This window comes from Plodia interpunctella, chromosome 4 (genome assembly GCF_027563975.2).
Source record: "Plodia interpunctella isolate USDA-ARS_2022_Savannah chromosome 4, ilPloInte3.2, whole genome shotgun sequence".
Classification (NCBI taxonomy): domain Eukaryota; kingdom Metazoa; phylum Arthropoda; class Insecta; order Lepidoptera; family Pyralidae; genus Plodia; species Plodia interpunctella.
The window spans coordinates 5,238,351-5,263,918 of record NC_071297.1 but is presented as its reverse complement, the minus strand read 5'-3'; the positions used below and the strand labels follow the sequence as shown (position 1 = coordinate 5,263,918).

The following is a 25,568-nucleotide window of genomic DNA, read 5'->3' as shown; positions in this document are numbered from 1 at the left end:
ATGAAATAATACGATTAAATAAGAGTGAAATGTGAATCTTGTCTGATATCGGAAATTAATGGTTTATTTTCACTTTATTGTTAAGCATAATATTTTCTTCAAATCATTCAATATAGCTTACGGATCTCGTCAAAAGACCTCGGTAGCACAAATTCTGTCGACCCACAATCCGCTTCCTATATAAGTAGTTACTCTATTTTATACATAGGGTTCGAGGTGACTCAGGTTGTAATAAACCCATGTTAGAGGTAAGTATAACTGACACGAGTCAGATTAGTAAAACTCGGTCCAATTATATTACAGAATGATTTCACCCATTGATATAGCAAAAGTACCTACTCAATTGTATAAAGTTGTATTGACAACAATATTAGGACACTACTACGTGGGTTCACTTATATTTGACTTTATTTGCGGCGTTTGTTCCGTGCGGCGTTGGAGCCGGTCCAAAGCTTTACACAATCATTCCACTCAACTAAGCGTTGCCATAAACACACGCCGGCGGGTATGAATTGCGCGAAAAATTGAAATAATTGCCAATTTATTGTTCGGAACAACACGCGGCTCGTAATTTAGACACCATGGCATGGAAAAATAACCGAGTCATTTTTGCTTTGTCCTGAATTTATCCTTTTGATGTTACTTTTTAAGTAATGTAACATTTACTTACTCAAAAGTCTTACTTAATAATTAATCGAAGATATTATCTTAAATATATAGAATATTTTGAATAGAAGGAAAATAATGAATCATCTCATAAAAAATAAGTAGCTGGTAACGCAACATAGCCCTACAAGATAATTATTGTTTGGAATAACGTTGTGTTTCTCTTAAAACAAACGTCTGCTTCTTTATGTCGGGTCATAAAACAAAACGTCTCATATTTCACTTGTTTTACAACCTGTCGGCGAGCAAACTCCATAGTTTGGTAGAATCTAATGAAGACTCAAACTAAGAATATTCTCGACAGAACATATTACTAAAATATAAAATAAAAACTGGTAGGCAAAACCATGATAAACAAGGAATCTACTCATGTAGGTTAAATATGTATCAGTATTATCATCCTCAATTTACATCAATGACGGACTAACGGATAAAGTAACATGACATAACCAGCCCCATTTATTTATCGGGCAAATGGAATACAACCTAGAATATCAGTCTGAGATTTGATAACAAAGCATGGTAATTCTAAATAGTGAACTGACGATAGTAGAACATTAAACCCAAAAAAGGTTTTAATTTAGCGAAATTATGTTGGTTGTTATAAGACTAATAAAGTTAATACAAAATACAGTGAATGTCGGGAAAGTCGTTATCAAGCCCATAGAATGTATTTGTAGCTTGGTATCGGTACAGTACTTGTACACGACCGTACGTTCCCGGAGAAATGCTTGTTGTAGTCGTAAAGTGTCATGTTCTGTTCTTATCGGTTAGACAGCGAACCCATTATTTGAATACCAAAGTCAATAGTCACTGTCCATGTAAATAATGTAATCATTTCCATTAATACAAGTTACAACGCATAGTGTAAACATATAACGTATTATTTGGAAGTTATTATTGCGTTTGAGTGTAGCTTAGAACAACAATAGTTGTATATGACTGTAATAAAGATAGTAATAGCGGCTTGTCTGCAGGTTGTGTTTGATTTGTAACGCAAGCACGAGAATGTTTTTCCTCAAATTATTTATTTGTTAGCACGGTAGTGGCTGTTGAATATTCATGAGTGCATGCGTCGGATGCGGTCGCCAACTGTGACGATAAAATCTTCGATTTGAACGTGTGGCTGCCAGTGACAAAAACACTGATCATTTTAATATAATTATATTAAAATGTTTGAGTAACAATAAATACATTGAAATTAAGTATAAACACAAATATTATCATACAAGACACGAAAATATCTTTTTGCGAAAAGACGCTGAATTCATCAACTTTCATATACACATATAATTTTGATTGCAAAATTATCGTTCCACTTCTACCTCATATTTATACTAATCTATATCTATCCATATAATATCTATACATATAATAACACAGTGGAGAAATAATTCCTGTACATTTAATATATTTACATAAAAACAGAATAGGCGATAGAGTCATAGTAACAGAGAAAGAATTTGAAAAAAAAATCGGTCCGTTTGTCTGTATGTCTGTCTGTTTGTCTGTCTGTATCTTCGGAACTACTGGATGGATTTGAATGAAACTATAGGAAATATAGAAATGACGTAATAAAAGTTGTTCAGTCTGATGAGCATTTTCTGTTGAGGTATAAAAATTTTAGATCTGGAACACCTGATGTAGACTCATGATGGTATAGCTAAAGTATAGTTTATGGTAATAAACTATACTTTAGCTATACCATCATCCTATAGGTATATAGGAAATATAGAAATAACGACCTAACAAAATTTGTTCAGCCTGATGACCATTTTCTGTTGAGGTAAAAAAATCGAAGATCTGGAATACCATATGCAGACCCAAGATGGCACAGCTGAACTACAGGAAATATAGAAATTACGCCCTAATAAAAGTTTTCAGACTGATGAGCATTTTCTGTTTAGGTATAATGACGATTTAGAACACCTGATGCAGACACATAATGGTCTAGCGAAACTATAGGAAATATAAATAAGACGCCTTAACAAAAGTTGTTCAGCCTGATGAGCATTTCCTGTTGATGTATAAAAATCGAAGACCTGTAACACCTGAAGTAGAGTCACAATGGTCCATCTAAACTATAGGAAATATATATATTTCAGTCGTATGAGCATCTTCTGTATAGGTGAAGTTACGCTTTGTCTGTACAGTAACATTTCTCTAATAATTTTGACTCCTTACCAAAAATTACGACCTTTATAGCTACTAATTATATTGGTGACTGTATTATCCATTCAATATGCAATTACATTATAGTCAAGGGACTTGCACCTGTCCAAAGCTATGACATTAAAATAACATGATCGAACTTTACTCGAATGGTCAAGCTGACTGATGCTATCATCAGTCGACGGTCGTTCGGATCAATATTTAGAAAATAAAATACAATTGTTATAGCCATTTCAGAAATATGTAGAGTTTCAGAGGTGAAATCGTAATTGTCCATCAGAATGAACAGCTAAAGCTGAGTTTGTATCGCAAATACACCGCAATTACAACGGCATGTTACAGCGACTCGTGTCTCGACTGAGCTGTGTCAGTCAATCGAGCATGTCTGTCTGTTCTAACGGCGACTTGCGACGCGACACGACCAATAAACCTCGATTAACACTGCCAGGACAAACACAATCCCAGCCTATCCACAACAGGCGGTTTCACATTGGTTTAGTTGTGGCGAATCTCTTTTGCATAAGGCCCTTGTCATAATGCATAATGTCTCTCTTCACTACGCTTTTTTTTTCTTTTAACCAATATGTCTAAGAATTTTATTTATCAATTTATTTATTTACTTTATTACACTCATTTATTCTTGCTATTTCCGAAAAGCTGCTGTTGTCGGTATACGTGGATTGAACAGAACGAGATATATGGCAATTTCATTGAAATGAATTTGCTTATTTTTTTCACATACGAACACATAGTACAACTAGAATGCAAATTTTCCCACAAGGTGTCCAACAAATAACGGTCTATGAAAACTTTCATCAACTGACAAATATTACTGTTTAATCACTTTGTAGTTGCCGCTTACTCAACTAATGTATATTTATAGGATTGTATTGCCGATAGATTTGCATATAGGTAGGCTCTGTACTAGCAAATAACATGTCTTGTCATTATTACTTCTATGAACATAATGACGATATGTCGTGAATAATACTATTTTCCCATATCATACTTTACTTTTTCTTCATAATATATTATCATCTCTTTACTTTTTTCATTTGCATCGAAATTTCATACTTTCGATGATACATTTTGTAATATTTACAAATTGAATTTCAATATAGTTAAGAAACTTATTTAAACTCTGGTATATAGAGCACGCTGCTAGCCCTGTTTGAAACACGTAGCTGGGTACTGGCGCGTAGATATTTAGGAGTGGAATAGCGGTATCTAATACCTTTATACGTGCTCATAGTAAATAGGTTTATATAACGTGTGATAAGATCAAGCGGCGTGCTGTCAGAGCGATCGCCTGCTCTGGGCAGCGGACCACACGCCAAGCGAGCTCATTGTGTTGGTCCGTGCGGTGTTTTGCTGGTAACTATTCCATTTATGATAAAATTCAATGCAAATTTGTTAATATACTCATTACATTTTTGTAGATGCTTTTTAATTTGCTGATCTATTTCTCACATCTGGAATTAACATTAAAAGTTTTCTTCTAATTATAAAATAAGAAAAGTACCTAGGTGTTTCTAATATCTCTCTTGTGATCAACAAGTTTTATCACAGGCTGTTACAGTGTGCTGTGAACTGTGGGAACACTAATTACCTCTAATTACTAACAATGGCTAATAGTTTCGACCTTCGCTGGATGACAGCCGGATGATAAACGACTGATAAAACTTCGATAAACTCCATCACAAAACCCATCTATTGTACTTAGGAGATTTTTATAATTACTGAGCTTTTGTATAACATAAAGTACTATTTTAAAAAATACTAGTGGCCCGCCCCGTCTTCTTTCGGGTAAAAACATAATAAATTATACACCTAAACCTTCCTCAGGAACCACACTATCTATTGGTGAAAACCGCAAGAAAATCCGTGTAGTAGTTTTTGAATTTATCGCGAACACACAGACGCGGCAGAGGAATTTGTTTTATAATATGTAAGAATATATAACGAGGGTATTTCACATCAAAATATAAAATTTATCCAAACTATTCTCATAAATTGGCGGTTTACCGAGAATTTTCTCTAAAGTCTTCTAATCCGCGTACCTATGTATTACCGCATTCCGGCAGAATGATGTAGCGCCAACGATATAATAAAACTGTCGAGAGTCGCTTATGTTCCGATTATACCAGCTCGTTTATAACTTAATTTAGCCAGCCGCGCAGCCGAGTCAATTACCTGCGCGAGCGCAGAGCCGGTTTGCACTGATCCTCTCCGCTCTCTCCCCGTCCCCCTCGAAGATCAGGCTTGGGAGTTGGGACACAAATACACATAATATAGAAAGGTAAGTGAGTTACAATATTTAAACTACAGATTGATGACAAAATTAAACCTAGAAGATCGATCGAATAGAAGTGCGAAATTACGTTTATTACTGTGATAAAAAAATGTATTGCCTGTTAAATAATATATTTATTTAATACTGCTAATATAAAAAGGTAGTTATTTAAAATACAAACAGACAGAGGAAACAAAAAATCTGTAGTACTTTTTCTTCAATATTTTTAAATTTTCAAATTTATTTGGTGGCAAAGTCTACCGAAAACGTAAAATATTAATATAAGTTTGTACGACTTCTAGGTGCTTATTTACTTATCTTCGTCCCGTGGAGCGTAACAATTAATAATGTAATAATTGATACTTGACCGACATGTACTGTACTTAGTAGTATAGCAGTACAAGCAAATAAATTAATGATCTATAAAAACTACTATACAAGAGACAATTATTTCTAAGTATTCAATCACTTTCTGCTTTCTTCTTACTAAGAAAATCTTCAGATTGTAGTGTAAATTATCCCAAGTTTCGCATCTATTAGTCTCTATAATTTGTGTTTGGGATCCATTGCCCATCACATATATTTTTTGCTCCAACTTCTTGCAATGCCCCATAACGAATTCTTATTATGTGTGCCGTGCCTAGTTGTGTTCGTATGTCAGTTGAAACTATAATAATAAATAATCCCTCGCTGTATATTTATGCTAATAACGTTGAGTTGATAATTGGTACGGATAACTCAATACTAAAATGTAATTGCCACAATTAATGGTTCTGACACTGCATACATTACTTAAAAGAAATCGAAGTAAGTAATTATAATGAAAGAATGGTAATAGGATAGTGAGATACGATGCGACGACGAAGCATTTTAATATGGTGCGTTTTTTATCTCGACGACGCGTCAGTGGGGAATGTTTGTACTTACTAATGACTGCCTAAAGATCTGTCTAAAAGGAATTCAACAAGGGAGAATCATTCAGTATAATTAAAATACTCCCCCACTACTTGAAGTGGGAAATGTGCAAAAGAATGCGGACATAACAACAAGTACTTGTAAAAGTATAGCGACTTGTTAATCAAGTGACTATAAGTAATTCTTGTGAAAGATCAAATACTCGTACATACGTAGTGTAAAGCTAATCCAAATTGCAATTTTTCGATTTCAGATTTTCTTTTATAACTTTGTATTAAAAAGTTATGAATCATCCTGATGAAATGAAATAAAACCACCCTAATATATGGCTCACGAGATATAACTAATACGGGGGCAGGCTGTTAGGGCTGTCAACATGCTGTTATTCAGGTATCGTGCGTGAGTCCCGTTTGATGGTTCCGGCGGGCGATCGAGAGGGCGAATAAACACTAGATCGCGTGCCAACGGATATCACATCCACAGCCCTGTGGATACGACTTACTTACACCACCCACGTTCCGATCATGATGACCTGGTATCGCCGATTGCCCCATAAATAGTTTGCAAACGATGCCAGTTATAAAGAGCTGTTTGTTTTTGCTGCAGTGAATATTCTGTACAACAATAGTGTTGCATTAAGTTCATTCAATATCATTATCCTACGAGTTATTGACGGTATTTTATTTTCTTCAAAAACATTATAAGTATTATAATGATTTACCAGAAGAACATTATCACGTCATGTTAAAATTAATATTTATCAGACGTTCCTGAGAATGCAGATCTGGTTAGTAGGTACTAAATTAAAATATGAAAACTAAAACTTTTACTTCATTTCGATGCCTCCTCTCCGGAACCATACCTAATGGTTGTTATTATGCGGTGTTGGTTTATTTTAATATTATATGGCAACTTATGTCTCGTAGCATTCGTAGCCTACAAGGTCTATAAGCTGCTACAAAATCCTGCCCATATTCGGACATTTTCCTTGTACCTTATGTTATGAATATTTTTGATTTCTTTTGGAATACATATTACAACTAAGACATTGCTTATTGAAGACATAATTCAAAAATGAATTTATTAAATCCGAATACAAAATTTAAACAGTACAGCAAATTTTCAGAAGTCTTCATCTAAGTCATGTTGGCAAAACAAAACCATTTATATATTTTTTATCTTTTAAAATTTCAAACTCAACTATTTACAATGAATGACTCATAACGACCGCTCTTTAATGTGAAGCGACGCGTTAAGTGAACCGTGCGGATCCGTTAGTAATTGTTAAAATATTTACCAGCGATTGCGAGTGGCTCAGTTCGTTTACACATAGAGATAAGTAGTAGAAAATGTGTGACTCACCTCTGTGGTGCCGGACCCGATGGTGGGTCACCGGCCGGCAGCACGGCTGCTCCTGGTACGCCGTCCAGGAGTCCGCCACCACCCCCACCAGCACGCACCACAGCACCCCTGCAGTCCACTCCACGCCTCCCATCGCGCACACTATCCTACCTCAAGCACATCCAACACACAAACTACTAAACAACTTCGCTCCCGAAACTCATTATCCGCTAACAATCGTCCATCCGATGCACCCGATTGTAAACCTCAAGTCAACAAACTATTCCGGAAAACTTCAACAATGTTTGTCTGTTTACATACGCGCTCCTAAACCGAAACTAAGATTACGCTTCCGTTCTGATCATTCGAGTTGAACGGACTTCAGTGATTAATCACGGCGGTCGCGCCGCGCGCTTGTTATCTCATATCGACTTATAATCTGTTCGTGGGGTACGTTCTCTCCTGATTTATTAGTTGGGAAAGAAGTATCGTCGCGATGTTCGTAACGTAGTGTCGGCGGGCGACCGGCGCGGCGTGCGCCTCCGGCATCGCACTGACGAGAACTGAAGTCGAGCCTCAGCGAAGGACCGACCGTCACCGAGTATAGTTTGAAGCACGCGCGACTCCCGCAGCGGGCTCGACAACGGCAAAGCTCTATGTCTGCCCTCCGACTTGTATCCTGCGATAGACAAAGACGGCGCGCCACCAAACGGCTCGTACCACTAAAACTCTGAATGAAAAATCTCGCTCACTCCACTCGTTTAAGGAAAAGTTGTAAGTTAAAAAGTTTTCACAATTCTGTCGATGCGGGGAGACCTCTGCGCATTGACCCCCGGTATCGTTACGAACATATTGTAGAGGGGGATGCTCTCTATAATGCGTAGTAAATTTGCCTAATTTATGTTTTCGTTAGGATACGCATGAGGAACTTTTATGTTTGTAGACACGCAAAAGGAAGTAAGCAGTTTATTTTTTCTTTGTATATGTTTATTAATAAAAAATATAGTTCAGTGCGTGAGTGATACATGGTTATAACTATTGTATTCTTGTGCTCAGTAAATTACTGCCGTAATTCTTAAAAGACATCGCATTTACTTCGGTTAATATGGAATTTAAATTATTTTGTAAAATATCCTCTTTCTTTTATCAAGTTCTAACATACGGTTCGCACTACGATATTTTACCTCGCGGATTTAATACAAATATTAGAGCAATACATGTATAGCGATATTCAACGACCTCTGTGGCATTCTCTATAAATCTGTATTATTTGTCTTTAAGTATATGTTTATTATTATTTTTTCATTGATAAAAAGGCTGTTTTTTTTTAACATTAGCGACGCGATACCAATATACAGCTAATTTATAATATTAGTTTTAGAACAACAACTCTGATTACGAACAAACGTGTCAGGTTTATCAATTACTCAACTTTTGGCCTGGACCTTGCTAGAGTATAATAAAAATAAAGCGGGTACAGATGATACTTATTACTTAAATACAATTTATTTGTTAATACTGAAGTAAAGGATAAGTGAAGATAGAGATAAGTCATTTCAAAGTACTTACTAAAAATTAATTTCAAAGACAATATATCTACGAGTATATCATACATCTCAAATTGAACTTTGTCGTAACCATGATATGACATACCCTATAATACTATCCTAACGTGACATGTGTTTGTTTACGCAAGTAATTAATCGGATCATAATTTCGGATCTATTTCGGGAGTGTACCATCTTCCGTACCACCGTTTTGTAATATTATGTCCGCTGCCCACTCACTCCGCCTTTAATTAATCTTAAATAACTTAATTATCTTCTCACCCCTTGCGTACAATTTCCACAAATTATTAACTGACTTTGTGACCTCTGTTTACTTAACAATTTTGATTGAACCTTCCTAAAATTGCTAATGAATATTCAATATTTTCCATTAAATTGAAATAATATGGAGGGTATCGTATTTTTATGCCTGAACAGTAAGTTATACTAAGAACCTTTGAAACTCGGTATCACATTCATAAGGAGCGCGGAGAGATCTTAACGTTGCGGCCCCATTTTCATCAGTTCTTCAAGTTTTTCAATAAAAACTTTCGACGGAGTCCGATTTACATACGGTATGGAATCATTTATTTTCCGAAAGATTTTTCGCATAAAAGCTACGGAGGTTTTCGGTATCCATTAAAGGAGAAAGGTCATAGCACTTCAGCGTTCGATTCCATCGAACGTCAACTCATATCGGAAAATTACAATAAAACTTGTGAATTTATTTTCTAATACTTGATTCATGTAGAACCTAGCTTTTGTTTAATTTGATAGAAAAAACTTCTTGGTAGTCTCGTCAATTTATCTTTTTACACATATAATACAAATATGTATAATAATTTTCTCTCCCTATTTTCTATGTAAACTTCTTTATTTTACTTACTTTCATGTCTCGTTACTAGTAAGACGATTAACGATTTTCTCTAAAATCAAATTACGACAATTTGCGATGCCGATACCGGCCTCTAAAACCAAAACCAATTAAAGAATGCAAAATACCCGTATAATAAAATGTAGTGTACAAAGTTGTGTGGCAGTTAATACATTCAATTTGTTTTGAGCGGCGAGCGCCAATCCCGACATAATTGTGCAACGATAAACAATGCCAGCCTCAAAATAATTATACTACAGAATCATCTCTATTTACTATCAAGTTCTGTTTGTACATAGGTAGGTAATTTATATAACAATATAGGCACAATCCCATTCTTAATCCTTCTACTATGAAAACTAAACTTATCTAATTAGTAACAAGAAAATATTTGTTTAATCTATTCAAAATGATAAATAATGACAGATTCCAGTTTTTTTCTAAAAATCTTTAGAAGAAAACTGGAGAATAATCGGAAGATAAAGTTGAATATAGCAGTAAGGATAACGACATTATCACCAGCCGCTTGTAGATTAAATTTACCGATGCCTTTATTTGAAGAGATCTAAAGTTTGTTTTGTAATTTTTTCCAGTATTTTTGTAACATAAAACCATAGTATAAAACTGACGTCAACGTAGTAGTAATTTTTCTCATCCCTCCATATTGCATTCCAATGATCAGTGCGCTGCCACACTGCTAGTGTTCTGAACATACGTGTTTATTCAATAAACAATCATGGTGTATTCGATCGGCTTTTTTAACAAAATTCATAACATTGCATACGGTAATAGATATGTAAAGTATTGTACAGTACGAATTAATTTATTAACAACGAACAATTATTTACATCGTAACGTATAGGTAAATCCATAGATAAAATTAATGGTAAATCAATCGTATACATACTTGTGGAAAAAAAAGTATTGTATGAGGACAAGACCAATCGCTTTTTGTGCTACCGCAATCATCGTCATGCAAGTGCCTGTGAAGGCCTAATTTCTGAATAAATGATTTGATTTTGATTTTGATTTCGAAGTCAAAAGTTTCTAAGAAAATACAAAATCTCTTGATAGATCAACAAAAGAAATCATAATTACGATGCAGTCTTTTGTTTTTATGCAAAATATACTCGTAGTAAACATGTCGTATACCTATAATAAATAGTGTTCTCTGTTTTACACCCACATAAAACCTCAACCCAAAGATTCGAGACAATGCTTTTAGCATTAAGTCCACCCATATTGTTCTGTTATATGAAAGAGTGAGTGCACAACAATGTACGTATGTAAATTAATAAACGAAGATTAATAAGCTGAAATACAGGTGCTAAAGAAAATAAAAATAAAAACGCTTCACACTGGATGGGCATATAAAAACAAGATTACAAAGCCTTCTGAATAGAATCCTAGGGGTAATAAAATTTCTATGATTACAACTATAGTGCTGAAATCAAGCAATCGTAAAAAGCTTAGATATGAATACGGACAGCTGCACTTTATATAATAACATCGTTTGTGCAATGCTGCGCTAATATACATAGGTATATTTTTGAGTTGTTTATTGTGGTATTTTAAATTTGATTTTAATAATGAAGTAGTATTTTTATAACATGTATTCACAGGTTACTAAGATGGTGGTAGATCAAACGTTTGCAAATCAAGGGGCTAGTCGGGGTGAGCAAAATTGATGAGACGTGCGCAGAACTCTCACAGAACAAGAAATTTATAGTTTACAGAAATAACGTTTAGTAAAAAATACGAAGTTGTAATCTCGAAATATATTTTTTAAAAGTAATATATATATTAAGAAGGGATACTTAGAGCATTCATTTACATTTTATAGTTTTTAATAAATAAAGTACTATGTAATTAATTTCTTCGTTATACGTGCAAAATTACCTATTAGATATCATCACCACATAATATAAAACAAAATCGCCCTCCTCGTCCGTCTCTATCTAAACTTTCTTCTTTTGAACCACGCAACGGATTTTGATGCAGTTTTCACTGTTATTTAGTCAATTTATTCCCACTCTCCTTTTTGATCCATGGTCCACACTAAGCACTAAGCTTGTATTCTGAGTCTGATGGACACTAATCCAGAAACGGGAACCATCCAGAACCATAGACAAATGTGCCACAACAAATGTGACTATGCCTTTGATCAAACTTTAAAAATTTGCTACGCTGGGAATCAAACCCAGGACCTGCAGATAGCAGACGAGCGTGTTAACGACCACGCTGAGGTCGTCTCGAAGAAAATATGAGATCAAAAATCACATGAGTTTTTCTGAGGGCTTACCATCATCTCTTATTGCGATGCAGTTCAGGACCTAAACTGATCTGCATCGTACATATTTTTTTGTATGAATACGATTCATTTTAGGTTCCTAAATTGAACTGAGTTGCATTCGAATCGTTCCGTAAGAGTTGATGGTAGGCCTGCTGGACTGTAATTATTTTGTCGAATCCACAGTCCGCTACCTCAGACAGCACAAACTTTATCTGGTCCACTCCCGGCGCGCCGCCGCGCCGTAGGGGTCACGAGACAAAGAACAAAGTTTCAGTTCTACTCTTTAAAACCGATTCAATTAAAATTTAATCATTTTATTTGTCTGGCTGAAAATAAATATTTTTAGTAAATACCTAGGTATCAATTTTTTAAACACGTTGTAAACACGTTGATACCTTTATAAAAAAATGAACAATTTTTTTAAAAAATAATATATACGCCGATATGGTACTTAAATGGGTTCAATAACAAAACTACCTTACGATAGTTTATTAACTTACGCTCATGTAACTGATTAATATAAAACAGACGAAAATACTCGGCTACTCCTAGCAATGCAAAAAAATAATAGTTTTCTGTATGTGTAGTTGTATTTTTAAAGAGTTTCTATCTTTTTCAGTTAAAGAGTTTCAATTTGAATTACTACCACGGAAGTTATATAATTACATCCATTATAATTATAGGTAGAAACAAAACACCGCCTCAAATGACAGAAATGAACAATAAGTTTAGAAATTCATAGGCTGAAATATGGGCACTCATTAAATACTACAGCTCATTATTACGGTTTGCCATTCAGTCAGGGCGAAACAATCATCACTAACAATTGCATGCCTTCAATTTTCTATTGTTGCGATCGAAATTAATGACACAGTTCAATTTTAACTCTAATTAAAGATACTTTATGAGTTTTACGCATTCAGTTATTTCATTAGTTACACATATTAGGTATCAGTATAAGATTATTTATATAATAAGACCTATAAGAAAAATAGAGTTTAGGTAAGCTGTTATTTTTAGTTGATGCAATGTGTTTGTTAACTAAACTGACACATATTGAAATTTACAATCTTTTATTCAAAAAAATATTTAATCCATATAAGCCTACAGGTAAAACAGAATTATCTGTTTGTATTAAATTACCATTTAAAATAAAATCATATGAGTTCTTGTCACGTTGACACATTTAGTTAGCATTTATTTTAAATTTGAATAAAATACAAAAGATCCAAGCATAATAACAAAACGTAGGTCGGAACGCGTGGAGGCCGTAGAGGTGAGTCAAAGCCCCCATTTAACAATATTTACATGACTGATAGACCTCAATTTTACATAAAAGTGTAAAACTGAACTTAGGCACACCAGCGAAGTGGTCCAATTTGCATGTTTTATGCAGCGGCGTGCGATGCGGCCGCGGACAGTGGTGCACGCGCATGCCACTCTTTGAAATTTTTATACGCTATTCCCACAAATCGGACATGTCTGCATTTTATGAGGAACTATGTCGTGTATTGTCCAATGTTCCGTTTTATGGGGCAGTCCGCGACTTCACATCTACTGTAGCTTTTATGAAGGTAGATACTAAAACAAGTATTACTTGCAGTCTGATGGGTCACATACCTATGTGGACAAAATATTTGTGGTATGTGATTTTAAAGGAAGAAAGCAATTGATTTTTTAAAAAGTAAAGACCCTGTAAAGACAAGTTTAATTTAATTTTCCTTTTTAAAATTTAGAAGACTTCATTAGAGCTTTATCTATCCAGTTGCAATTTCAATGAACATAGTTTAATATGAATTTTGAATAATTATACAGAGTTTGATTTGCTTTGTTTTATTTTATAGGCTGCGTTAGTAATCGACGGGTGCTGAAATAGCCAACTTTTACAGAGGAGCCATCGTATGAATGCAGCTCTAGCTAAATTGCATTGTTCGTTTTATTGCAAGTGTGGATGGCGGAGCGAGCGCCGGAATTATTTACTATGTAACAGCACATGCACTTTATTCTGCAGCCGATTTTTAGTATTAAAGCATTTTATTTACGACCATTTTATTGTCACTACTATTTAGTTTTTGTTGTTGGTTATCTTTCTTACACTTAAATTCTGATAAATATACGCAGCTGTTTTTATTATATGTTTTATTTAATCAGATTCAACTGAAAAGCATTTCGTACCTACTTTTCTCTTCCGTCTATCTGATAGTTGAGCAGTTTCTTTCAGCAACGCCGTAAATTTTCAGAGAACAACATAAATATTGATTGTGATCAGTTTTACTATCCACATTCGCAATCAGACCTTTATCATAGTGTCACACCAAATTTCACTAAAATCGGTCCAGTGCAATGGAAGCGTGACAAGCATTTATAATTTTAGTGACCTATGAATATATTAAAGAATCTTATAGACAATATAGGAACCTGATCAAATATTAAACTGCAGAAAGTAAATGCGTCAGCATAATTGTTTAAGTAGGTATAATAATGTAAGAGGCTCGCCAACGCCGCCCGGGGCTCACGTGGGCGAGACATCGTTTATGCAAGGAGATGGGAGATGGGATGAAACCTTGGTCCTTCCACATTAATAAACGGTAACTAAGTGACCGCACGCTCATTATAATTGAATCAGGCTAGGGTTTGGAGGCAATGTCATTTCGGGAAGTAGCGTGCTATCCCAAGTTTGTTTCTTCATGTTTCATTCCTATACCTAAATATTCAGTGATTTGTGTAACATTATCAGTATCTACTTTTTCGTTTTCTATTGTATTTACATAAAAATACAAAATTTTCAAATCTTTTACTTAGTTTTTTTGCACAAATAACTTCCAATGCTACGACCGTCTACGTATGCGCAGCTACAAAGCAAACCCCAAGATTAGTTAAAATTACTACTCAGCTCTGTTATCTACAAGTAAATGCAAGCTTTTCGCTAAATCCGAATTTCTATTGTATCGTATTTAGGGACAATGGCGCTCCGATTGCTGCGCAACTTTAGGTATTTTATTTTCAACCATTACGCCATTGTCGACGGCATCATTGTATCAATACAATGCGATTTAAGGAACATTTTCAAACTATTCACCGATCTAAAACATACATTACAAAATTCATTTCTCACGACATCGAACGCGCGCACCTAAATTCTTGCAAAGATTCAAGTGATAACGAAAACCGAGAAATTAAATGAAGTTTACTCACTAAACTTTTTCAGCAAAGAGAATTTGAATTGAGTTCGCAAATATTCTAGATGGAAACTTTTAATAGAATTTTTTGACGTCTACGCCTACGGCATAATGGATATTTTAAAAATTAAAGTTGTGTAATCATTATTATTTTTAACATTCATCCTAATTGAGTGAAATTGCAAAAGTTGTCAGAAAATTATGTTGTTTGTATTCTCAGAACAATTTGGAGGTAAATTACTCAAAATTGTATTTATACAAGATGCATTATCTTTTCATGACAAAATATTGATTCTTCTTCTTACTTACCATTGTGGTGGGTGGGTGTAGGTCTCCTCGTACATACGCCATTCCTTACGGTCTTGACCACTACATAACCATGTGCTTCCCATTATATGACTTATATTATCGGCCCTGTTCGTCAAACAACCGCCCGGCTCCATCTTCCATTCTCTCTCCTGCTAATGTGACCCGCCCATCTCCACTTTCACTGAGCAAAGTCTTCAGCTTACCCTGGAAATTTCGTATGCCTGCGAATTTCGATATTTCGGACCCAATCCATCAGTGTAATTCCAAACATAACACGCTTCATCTTCCGTTGGGCCACTTGGATATTATGGACGAGCTTCTTTGTCCATGTCCGGAGTCCACGTTTCAGTTCCATATTCAAAATATTGATTACGTTATTTAAATTCGCAGATCTTAAAAAAGGAAGTTGTGCTTGACAAACTCTTTCTTCTCTGTTGAGTGCCCGCGATCGTGTTATATTTTTGTAGTTTGGTCCAAATTGAAAAAATTCATGTACTATGAAAATAAAACTGCATATTTTCTGGGTCTGTGTCAGTTACCTACATTTCCTTGGCACCGCGAGGCGAGGAGCTAAAGAATCTATTTCCTCTTGTCACGAACGACCTCGACTGCTGTCATTGGAATCCACCAAAATGGCTTTAATACTTGTACCAAAATATTTTTGAACTTTCCACTCCAAAATTTCCCTATTTCTAAGATAATTCGTTATATTAAGATATATAAGTTATATTCGTTAAGATATTTCGTCTTCGACGCTTGTTTATTATGAATGGTTGTAAGAAAACATATGCAGTATTATATATAATTCATTTATTTTAAGGAACTGGATATATGAATATTTTTCATTAAGGAACTGGATATGTATACCGTTAACAAAAATTGAGTGATATACAAATATAATTTGGACTGTATCAATAATTTTATATTGTATTTAAAAATGCCTAATCAAATTCGGCAGGAACATTCACTTTTCATGTCATTCTTGGAAGTTATCTAATTTGTACAAGAATAGCTCCGTTGGCCGCTGATTGAGTGGAAGGATCCGTTATCCGGATCCGGTCGATTCGGGACGATTCGTCACGTCATCGTTTTTCCGCATGTTTCCCTTCGCCCCGTCCGGAAACGAAGTAATGCTCAAATAGCTTTGAAGTTCCCGCTATTGTAACTAGATTACTTACATACAGGAAAAGAAGAAAATATTTCTTTAGTACGATTGTCCTATTTGAAATGATAGAGTTACAATTCAGTATAAAGGTTTTATTATTTCATTATATGTATTGATGCTAGTCAATGTTAAGATTTTTAAAATTTTCATCGACACCGGGAAATATAGAACTAATGGTTTTAGGGCCTTCTGGTCGACGTGATTCGTTTACTCGTTTTAACGACTCCTCTTGATAAAACTTTTTATTTTCCTTTATTTTATTCCAAATATCATCTGAAATTGTAAAAACAATGATATTTTTACCTGATTGTGCATTGTTTTTTTCCAAAACATTAATATAATTATTTACCTCTAAGATCGTGGCTGTGTTTATTCTTTCCACCCGCTTCTATGGGCAAAGCATCTAACGGTATATACTGTTCTAAACTAGTGGAGCCCACAGTATGAGCTTTAAGTAAATTGTATGTTTCCATTTTCATTAAAGGTTTTATCATATTTAAAAGTTTATCTACAAATGTTGGAGCGTTAATAAAATGGAATTCCATAAGGCGAATAAACATAGCCTCCTGCAAAGAAATACAAAAATGAAACATACTGAATACAACTATAAAAGAACAATAATTACAAAATAATATTTTTACCCAGCAGTGGGACACAAAATAGGCTTAATTCTCTAATTACCTGTAAAAAATAGAAGAATTCTTGTGCCACGTTAACGTCAATATTTGCAACGTGTGCCAGCGACACTTTGCTCATATTTACAATCAGAACAGTGCCCGGGGCCGTACCTTCCTCATATTGCCATAGGTCCATCACCATCATAAAGGCTCTGAAAATGAAAATATTAAGTTGAAACAATGATAAAATGATTGTTCTTATAGATACGTTAAATAAATTAAAATAATATTTTAAGTAAATTTTAATTTTTTTCATTTGATATCCCATTCTTAATCTTACCTGACTACAACACTATACACAGACTTGCTTGGATCTTCATCCAGCAATTGACAATAGATAGCTCGATGTCCTTTCGACGTCGGAGTACTTAAAGGTGTTATCAACCTGTAAACGAGCAATCTTCTTTATATGACACAAATGGAATAAAATAACCGAAATAACATGTGACTTCCAATGCTCACCACGTATTTAGAGCTACTTCCAAGGACTTGTTTATGTCTCTATTTGAATAGAAAGAGAACATTGTTCTCAGAGTGTAGTTGAGGTCAATCACCCGTTTTGTCAACTCCAGTTCACATTCACATGAATGGTACGCCAAAATGACCTCCAATTCTGAATACAACACAATAACAAATCCATTTTAAATTCAAAATCTACATAAAGAAGTGCTACATAGAAAAGGCCTCTTAGAATCATTGGGAATGGCGGCTCTGAACTAAGCTGCGAACGTTTGGAACAGTCAAAAGAAAATTTTAACGAGTAAAAGCTTTTTTTACTTTTTTGTGGACCTATATTAAAAGTAAAGCTGAAATTAAATTTATGGGCACAAATATAAAACAATCAAAACAATAGGTTTCTCTTACCAGAAATGTTATGTGGAAGGTGGGGTTGTTGAAGCAACCATTCCCTAATTGATTGTATATCTTTAGGGTTGATATTGGAATTTTTCTCATATTCTTTTTGCACGGGAAATTGTTGCGCTGACATTTTTCTCTAAATATACATACAAGTCGTATTTCACCATGCACTTGTCGACAGTGATGTTCGAGACTGATTGAATGAATGGGGCACTTTATGCTTGTGCTCCGTATTCGCCTCAAATTAGTGCAAGGTCAAATTCTTATTGACAGTTTGATAATAGCCAGTCGGACGTCAATAGCTTCTTTATATTAAACTCAATGATTGAATTTCCTAAAATTATACTCATACCCAATTTTCTTCAGAAACTAACTTGGCAAAATATATTGATTGTGTGTGAAATAAATAATCATTTTAGAAGTCAATTTTGTTAAATGGGTTATTTTGTTTATTTCGTTATTATAACCAGGTAAGGCGTAGAAGATAAATCACACATTTTCCAAATCATTCTCATGTTAATAATGATAATTTACAACTGCAAACATATGCTAATACAAACAAACAAAGCAATCAAATAGGAGGCATCCACGCGACCTATTTAATTAAACGTCGTCGCTAAGCATTGTGCCAATTTTTGTATCACTCGTTGGCAACAGCAGGCACCGAAACTAGAGCCAGCTAGCAAGCAATACCTATTTTATATCAATTGATAATATTTTGTAGATTTGAATTATGATGGAAAAATCATGCAGTCCTACGTACTAAGTCCCATCCTAACTAATATTTATAAATGCGAAAGTATTTTTGTAATGTTTGTTACCTCTTTACGCTTTAACTACCTACTCAAGCAATCTTCTTGAAATTTAGCATACATGTAGTTTGAAGTACTAAGTAGAATATAAGGTACCTTTCATCCCAGAAAAATAAATAAAATACACGCGGGCAGAGCCACGGGCGAAAGCTAATCATTACATAGTATAAAACAAAGTCGCTCCCTGCTGTCCGTCTGTCCCGATGTATGCTTAGAATACACAACGGATTTTATTGCGGTTTTTAATAGATAGTGTGATTCCTGAGGAAGGTCTACGTCATAGATATTATGGCGATATCCCGAGCGAAGCCGGAACGGCCCGCTAGTATACAATAAAAACATCTAGTATATTAACGCTCATAACAAATCCTTACATGTGGATTATATTTATGGATTAAAACCAAATAAATTTTCGTCCTTGCCCGAGTTTCCATGATGCCAGCTCACCGTGTAAACTCATTATGGACTGGTGAGCGGCTCGCCGATGCCTGAACGAGCAGCTCACGGTCCACCAAGCATTTTCAAAGGCGACGCGACCCTGTCCCTCGTGCGAGCATGTCTATGGAATGTTGCGCCCAAGTTCCACATGCTCAGCTAAACTGAAATAAGGTAAACATTGATTCCGTTTGGGTGAAATTCACCTATCCTGACTATTTTACAATTTTTAAGGTACCGTAACATTGGTATGGACCCTCTCTGAATCTATGGTATGGACCATTCCCGGTTGTGGACCATGGAATTAGTAGATACTTCGTGTGGTCTTGGAAACCAGAAACTACGAGATAAAAAAGTTATACTGACTATGGAATTAGTAGGTACTCCGTTGTACGAAGTACTTACAAAATACTGACTTTTTGAATGACAAAACGTTTTTTTTTTACTCTAACAGACACTTTAGAAATGACAATATTTTGATGTCATGTTGTTTATTTAATTTTTGAGATTTTTTGTTGCATGTTTTATTTTTATACATATTTTTATTTAAGTATTTCTTATTTATATTTTTTACAATTTAAACTTTATATTTTAAAATGGGTAGTACCAGTGAGTTTGATGATGATGAAGATTTTACTGGTTTATATGAAAATGGTCATTGGGAGTGGGACGAGAAAGAAAAAGGACTTGCATTTATTCCGTAAGTTCGTTAATATTCACTCATAGTGTAAAAGTGAGTACTGGATAGTTTTTCCGCAATAAGTATATATTGTCGTGTGGAATATTGTAACTCAGATTTTGAAGCATTATTATCAGATATCTTTAACCGATTGAGCTGAATTTTTGTACACACTTTTTGTTTGGATGACAATAAATTAATATATAAGAGCAAATGACACAGGTTGAGCTAGCCCCAAAGTAAGTTTGAAACAATGCATTATTATGATAAACATGACCTGATGGTACCCAGGAACGGCTCCTGATTTCCTCAATGTTTCACTGCACGGACGATTTTTCTGTCACGCTCTCTCTATGACGACAATGAAAGCTTGTGTAAAAATGTTATTTTTGTAAAAACATTGCGAGGGTCAATAAAAATACATCTACGCGAGTACGTTAGTAAACTGGTAAATTATTTATTAAGCTCCATCGTGCTCAGTTGTTCTACATTTTGACATTATAAATTACATACCTGATGTGATTCTATATTATGTCCTTATATTATTGTTACATATTATGTCCTTTTTGTCCAAAAAAAATCAGAGATCCCGATTTATTTGCCGAAGAGTCGTGGATGTCGCCACCAGCAGCCGCGATAGGTGGAGCTGATTTTAAAGACGACATTGACCTTGTGGAACAGGTATTATAATTCTAGTCTATATTCTATTTATCTGTGTCTCCACTTCTCCACTTCTCTTTTCAAAATAGTGGTATGAAATTTGTTAATAAAATATTCCATCGTCATCAGTTCAGCTTCTTTCGACCCACTGCTGGACCTAAGCCTTTCTTTTTTTCTTTTTACTTAAATAATATTAATTCTTCAAATTCATTCTAGAATGTTCTACTTATGAGAATGCATACACGCACACTGCGCATATTTCGACACTATTTTCATGATTATGAATTTATGCTGATGCATATATTTTAGTATAATTTTGTAAAGAAATTAATTACTGGCATGCTATTTCAATGAGACTTTTATTTACTTATTGTCGATATTTGTAATTTCAATTAGCCCAGTGAAATTTAGTAGAAAACAAAAAGACCCAACAGTTGTAGCAGAAGTGACTATCTATTTTTAACCACTAGTTTTAATTCAGTACTTGTTTATTTTCTTTACAGCTACGCTTTAAAAAGGCATTTGCCAGAAAAACTTTTGATGGAGACGTTGTTAAACTTCAGGTTTTCTTTTGTATCTAATTCTTATAAAGAAAATTCATAGAAACTAGTAATACAATTATACTAACATATGCGATTATTTATGTAAATACACTATTTAGTAAATATGTTTTTAGGATATAAAGGACATAGTCTTGTACACTGCTCCGCCTGTTTTCCTCAACCCTTCCATTATACATTTGATGCATCTCCCCGGAACGGATAGGTTTCTAAGGGCCCTTATATTATATCATCAGTATTATTTACAGGTAATTAATACCTACATTAACGAGCTATCATTATCTTGCTACAGTATTTATAAAGGCGAAAGTATATGAGTAGAAGGATTATATTCATACTTGTTCAACATACTGGGAATTTTAAATTTTGTTATATTTTTAGGTTGCAGATGAAATGAGTAAACGGATGTTAGAATTGGAAGTGAAAGTCCGTACTCCGTACGGTGATATAATAGAAAAAGAATACAAAGAGAATCTTGATGACTTACGTTTGTTAATAACGAAAGAATATTCGGCCTTTGCTATAGGTACCTACGAGTATATCTGAGCTATTTAATATTTCAATGTATTTTTGCTATCAAATGTAATGTGTACTTAAACTATACTGCTACTGCCTAATCCTGACAGAGATAGCAAGCCCTATAAGTGCTGGCTTGATATCGACAAGGGAGATATACGTACCAACGGCGTCACAACTAAGGATGCGGAAGACCTTGCCAAGTGGAAAAAATCCGATGCTCCTTGGTTCCGATGCCTAACATCCGTGAAGCAACAGCGAAAACGTTCCGATATAAGAGAAAAATAAACTTACCACGCGGCTAAGGCCCGAATTTCAACTCATACCCGAGTAATGTGTATTAATAACCAGAATTCGCTATCGAAATTCGAATTTAATTCCAATATGATTTAGTTTATTATTAATTTCCTCTCGTCTCCGCTCGGATGAAGTCCAGGACTTATGTTCAACTGTGGGCTGCGATAGGCTGATGACAATGATGAATTAGGTGATGAACGATACGATGTTATAGGTACCTATTATTTTAATACATTTTACAGGAAGTGGAGAATACAAAAAATTTCATCATATGGGACCTGCAAAGGATAGGCCTTCGCTGTCTAAAAAAGGAAACATTTTGTTTGAAACACTAATTCGTCTAAGTATTCAGGTCGTATGGCTGGCTCTTGGGCGGAAATCCTTTAATCAAATAGGTACATACAAGTAACAAGTAAGGTCTTGCTGAAGTAATAAATCGTTTCTGTAATAACAGCTCTTATCTAAAAACGTATTGTAGAAACTTCAAACTCTATATTTTATTCTACATGTGCATAGTTTTATTAGAAATATCTAGTGCTTACAATTGACATGCACACATGCAGGTCGTTTCAAATATGAATCTATGGTGAAGAATGTAGAACTTTCTCTCACAATTTTGTTTAAATAAAACAGAGTTGAAATGGAAATAGTTATCAATTTACTTCTTTTAACTGATGACAGTGGCATTAAAACCACTCCTGAACATTTGTTTCTTAGACTTCCTAAATCCTGAAATAACAAGAAAAACTATTCATCAATCGCAAGTAATAAATATTATAAAATTAAAATAGTATTTACTTACATAATTTAAAATCTGAAAATAAACGTAACATCAACATACTCGTAATAGGCACAATATCTATAACCAAGTTCTCTTCTGACACTAGTGACATGTAACCATTTCCACTTAGAGTTGGAGATGCACCGCTTATTTAAAACCGAAAAATATAATATGGTTGAACACAAGCTGAAGTCTAACTACGCGGCCAAAATGTCACCTCAAGAGCGCTATGTGCTGTTTGGGAGCTGCGTGCATAATGATCGCAAGGTTAACATTTGCTCTCCTCTGCGGAATGAGAGCTGCAAAGACTTACCTGACTGGCGACTGTTAGGGATTGGAGTATTCAAATATCCCAAGTAAGTGAATTATGTACCTAATTGAACGTTGATTACATTACAAATTATATGTACGAGTGTATTCAATATATAATGAAAATTTAAAAATTATTTATAATTCAGCGTTATGGCCCCGCGATAAAGCACATTCAGTGCTAATTTTGTTCGTAGACTAAAAAATGGCACGTCAGAACTTAACAAAACTAAGATTATTGACCATGTTGTCCATTTCCTATAAATGTGTTTATTTTTAGCCACACACAAGTAATATTTCAATATTAATAGTTAATAAATAAACCGAAACTTAATTCAACATTCATATGATAACATAGTATGTTAAAATAATGAATGTTATCTTATTCTAATAGGGTTACTCACGGTAAGGATACCTAATATAATAAATACTTACCTGTTTTATTCTTTATAGCTTGGGTCGCCGGCTGAAATATATGCAAGATGCTCTAACACTACCTGAGATGCTCTTAGAAAAAAAACGTATTATCGTGGGCATCCTGGGTTTGGCGAGGAGCCGCTTTGACACTATGCTCAAGGAGATCACATTTCCAGTTGGTACTAGCAGCACGTCGATGGTTGGTGGCGCGCGAACTTCAGTATTCAGAAAGTAAGGAGCACAGATTAAACTACACACAGACAGAAAAGTAGCACGACGCGTTAGACATTTCCGTAATACGTTCCCTACATATACATTTCCATAATCTAAGGTTACATGTTACCCAATAAGCGGTGGTAGTTCAATTACACAGTTACTAGCTTTTTCTTGCGGATTCGCCCGCGGCTTCAATTTTTTTTTTTATACATGGGAATAAGCATCTGATTTGACTTGATGGCAACTACCCTAATAATAAAGCTGATTTTATTTATAAAACACAGGAGCATCAGCAGAGCCACGTCGCGTGTCTCACGCGTGTCAACATCCCGCAAAAGCATCGGCGTGTCCCACTTGACGATTCCCGACAAATTAATACCGGACATTGAGTTCCCGACGAGAGAAACTGAGACGTAAATGCCATTAAAGTTTTGTCTGTTAACAACAAATTAACAATCTTGAATCATCATCATAAACAGCCTTCTTTTTCCCATTGCTGGGAATAATAAGCCTAATAAATTAATGAACGTCATCCTTCTCGGTCTTGAATACTTATTTTACCTTGCATAGTTGACCAAACAAAATTCTAGTAATAATCACAAAACAAACTTTGTTTAAACTGATTTTATTTTATTTCAGGGAATGGCTTCCTATAAAGTTCCCAGATGAGTATTTGCCTCAGAATTCATGTGATCTGACCCAGAGACGGAAATGGTTGGCGCGAGCCACTCGATTAGCGCTGAAGCGGGCCAGACGACTACGACGTACGAATAGAGCCAAAAAATGATTAACTTGAGTAATCTGTTTTAAAAATCATCTCTACATGTTTATGTAGAGATGAAATATGAAGTACTCAGTAAAATATCAAGGGCAATCCTAGCTAGAGGTGAAGTGATGCTAACATAAGGGAAAACATAATCAACCAACCACTAACCAACCACGCAAAATTAATTTTAATACTTGTTAAAGAACTTTATCAACTAATCCATCCAAAAACGAAATATACTAATTTGTGCCTTTGTGTTTTTTTACATGATAAGTATTTATTTTTGAAATTACATTATTAACCTAAATTCGTAAAGCTACAGCCTCATAAGAAAAAACAATTATGATACCTAGGTACTATCTGCGCCCCTGGACTTTGCTGTCATAAGAATTTCGCAATGAAAGGCATCATATTCATTCATAGAAACCCCTCTTGAAGAATTTACGTGATTAAGCAACAAACATCCTCTCACACTATCCAAACTTTGGCATTTATTATACATATAGAGGATTAGTAAATTGCCACAAATATTAAGTAGACAGTACACCACATAACTTATTGGAAGATGCAATTATCCTGTCGAACTTGATGGAAATAATGTATTATGAAACTCAGTTCGACTTGACCCATAAAGGGAGTGTCAGTGTAGATATATGTAGTAAAATTATTACAGTCTGTCATTGGAACTTTTGAGCATCGTGGGTTTAGCTCTTATAGATGGAATAGGAATCCCACGATCACCCAAGGTTATGTTGGCACTACTGCATGGTAACTTCCCAAATTTTTCAAGGAAACTACCTCAATGGATGTAAAATATAAAGCATGGCTTTC

General features: G+C 34.7%; 3 protein-coding genes and 1 long non-coding RNA gene across 6 annotated transcripts in view; 2 read left to right on the top strand and 2 right to left on the bottom strand.

Annotated features, from left to right (window-relative positions):
* The window catches only part of LOC128669351 (semaphorin-2A-like), a 46,468-nt gene extending 38,477 nt beyond the window's left edge, over positions 1-7,991 (bottom strand). Inside the window, exon 1 of one of the 2 annotated variants that reach the window (XM_053744116.2) lies at positions 7,409-7,991. In XM_053744116.2, the coding sequence (XP_053600091.1) occupies positions 7,409-7,541 (133 nt within the window). In that variant the 5' untranslated portion in view covers positions 7,542-7,991. The remainder of the gene's footprint in view (positions 1-7,408) is intronic. The other variant, XM_053744115.2, reaches the window with a different exon arrangement.
* On the top strand, positions 4,121-14,213 carry LOC128669352 (uncharacterized). The gene is made up of 3 exons (XR_008404634.1): positions 4,121-4,212; positions 5,007-5,137; positions 13,946-14,213. It is a non-coding gene; the product is annotated as an uncharacterized LOC128669352 (long non-coding RNA).
* A 2,618-nt stretch (positions 14,214-16,831) lies between these two features.
* Positions 16,832-18,503, bottom strand: LOC128669531 (clavesin-1-like). The gene is made up of 6 exons (XM_053744433.1): positions 18,296-18,503; positions 17,894-18,044; positions 17,712-17,816; positions 17,436-17,583; positions 17,104-17,320; positions 16,832-17,027 (listed from the first exon to the last, which is right to left on the bottom strand). Exons 1-6 carry the CDS (start codon positions 18,417-18,419, stop codon positions 16,873-16,875), a joined length of 900 nt encoding a protein of 299 aa, XP_053600408.1. The 5' UTR covers positions 18,420-18,503; the 3' UTR covers positions 16,832-16,872.
* Positions 18,504-19,990: 1,487 nt separating this feature from the next.
* Positions 19,991-25,002, top strand: LOC128669530 (uncharacterized). 2 transcript variants are annotated; one of them, XM_053744431.2, is made up of 10 exons: positions 19,991-20,236; positions 20,800-20,896; positions 21,379-21,438; positions 21,552-21,683; positions 21,817-21,961; positions 22,491-22,643; positions 23,160-23,385; positions 23,792-23,986; positions 24,256-24,384; positions 24,611-25,002. In XM_053744431.2, the coding sequence occupies exons 1-10, from the start codon at positions 20,133-20,135 to the stop codon at positions 24,756-24,758; spliced, it is 1,389 nt and encodes a 462-aa protein (XP_053600406.1). In that variant the 5' UTR covers positions 19,991-20,132; the 3' UTR covers positions 24,759-25,002. The 2 variants fall into 2 exon arrangements, with proteins under 2 accessions (XP_053600406.1, XP_053600407.1); XM_053744432.2 differs by lacking the exon at positions 21,552-21,683.
* The last annotated feature ends 566 nt before the right edge of the window (positions 25,003-25,568 follow it).

Coding starts and splice junctions, on each gene's coding strand:
- LOC128669530 (XM_053744431.2), top strand. CDS start 20,133: ATGGGTAGTACCAGTGAGTTTGATGATGATGAAGATTTTACTGGTTTA. Junction 22,644..23,159: donor GAAATCCTTTAATCAAATAG/GTACATACAAGT, acceptor ATTTCCACTTAG/AGTTGGAGATGCACCGCTTA. Junction 23,386..23,791: donor GGAGTATTCAAATATCCCAA/GTAAGTGAATTA, acceptor TATTCTTTATAG/CTTGGGTCGCCGGCTGAAAT.
- LOC128669531 (XM_053744433.1), bottom strand. CDS start 18,419: ATGTCAGCGCAACAATTTCCCGTGCAAAAAGAATATGAGAAAAATTCC. Junction 18,045..18,295: donor CCTTCCACATAACATTTCTG/GTAAGAGAAACC, acceptor TGTTGTATTCAG/AATTGGAGGTCATTTTGGCG. Junction 17,028..17,103: donor ACACAGCCACGATCTTAGAG/GTAAATAATTAT, acceptor TTACAATTTCAG/ATGATATTTGGAATAAAATA.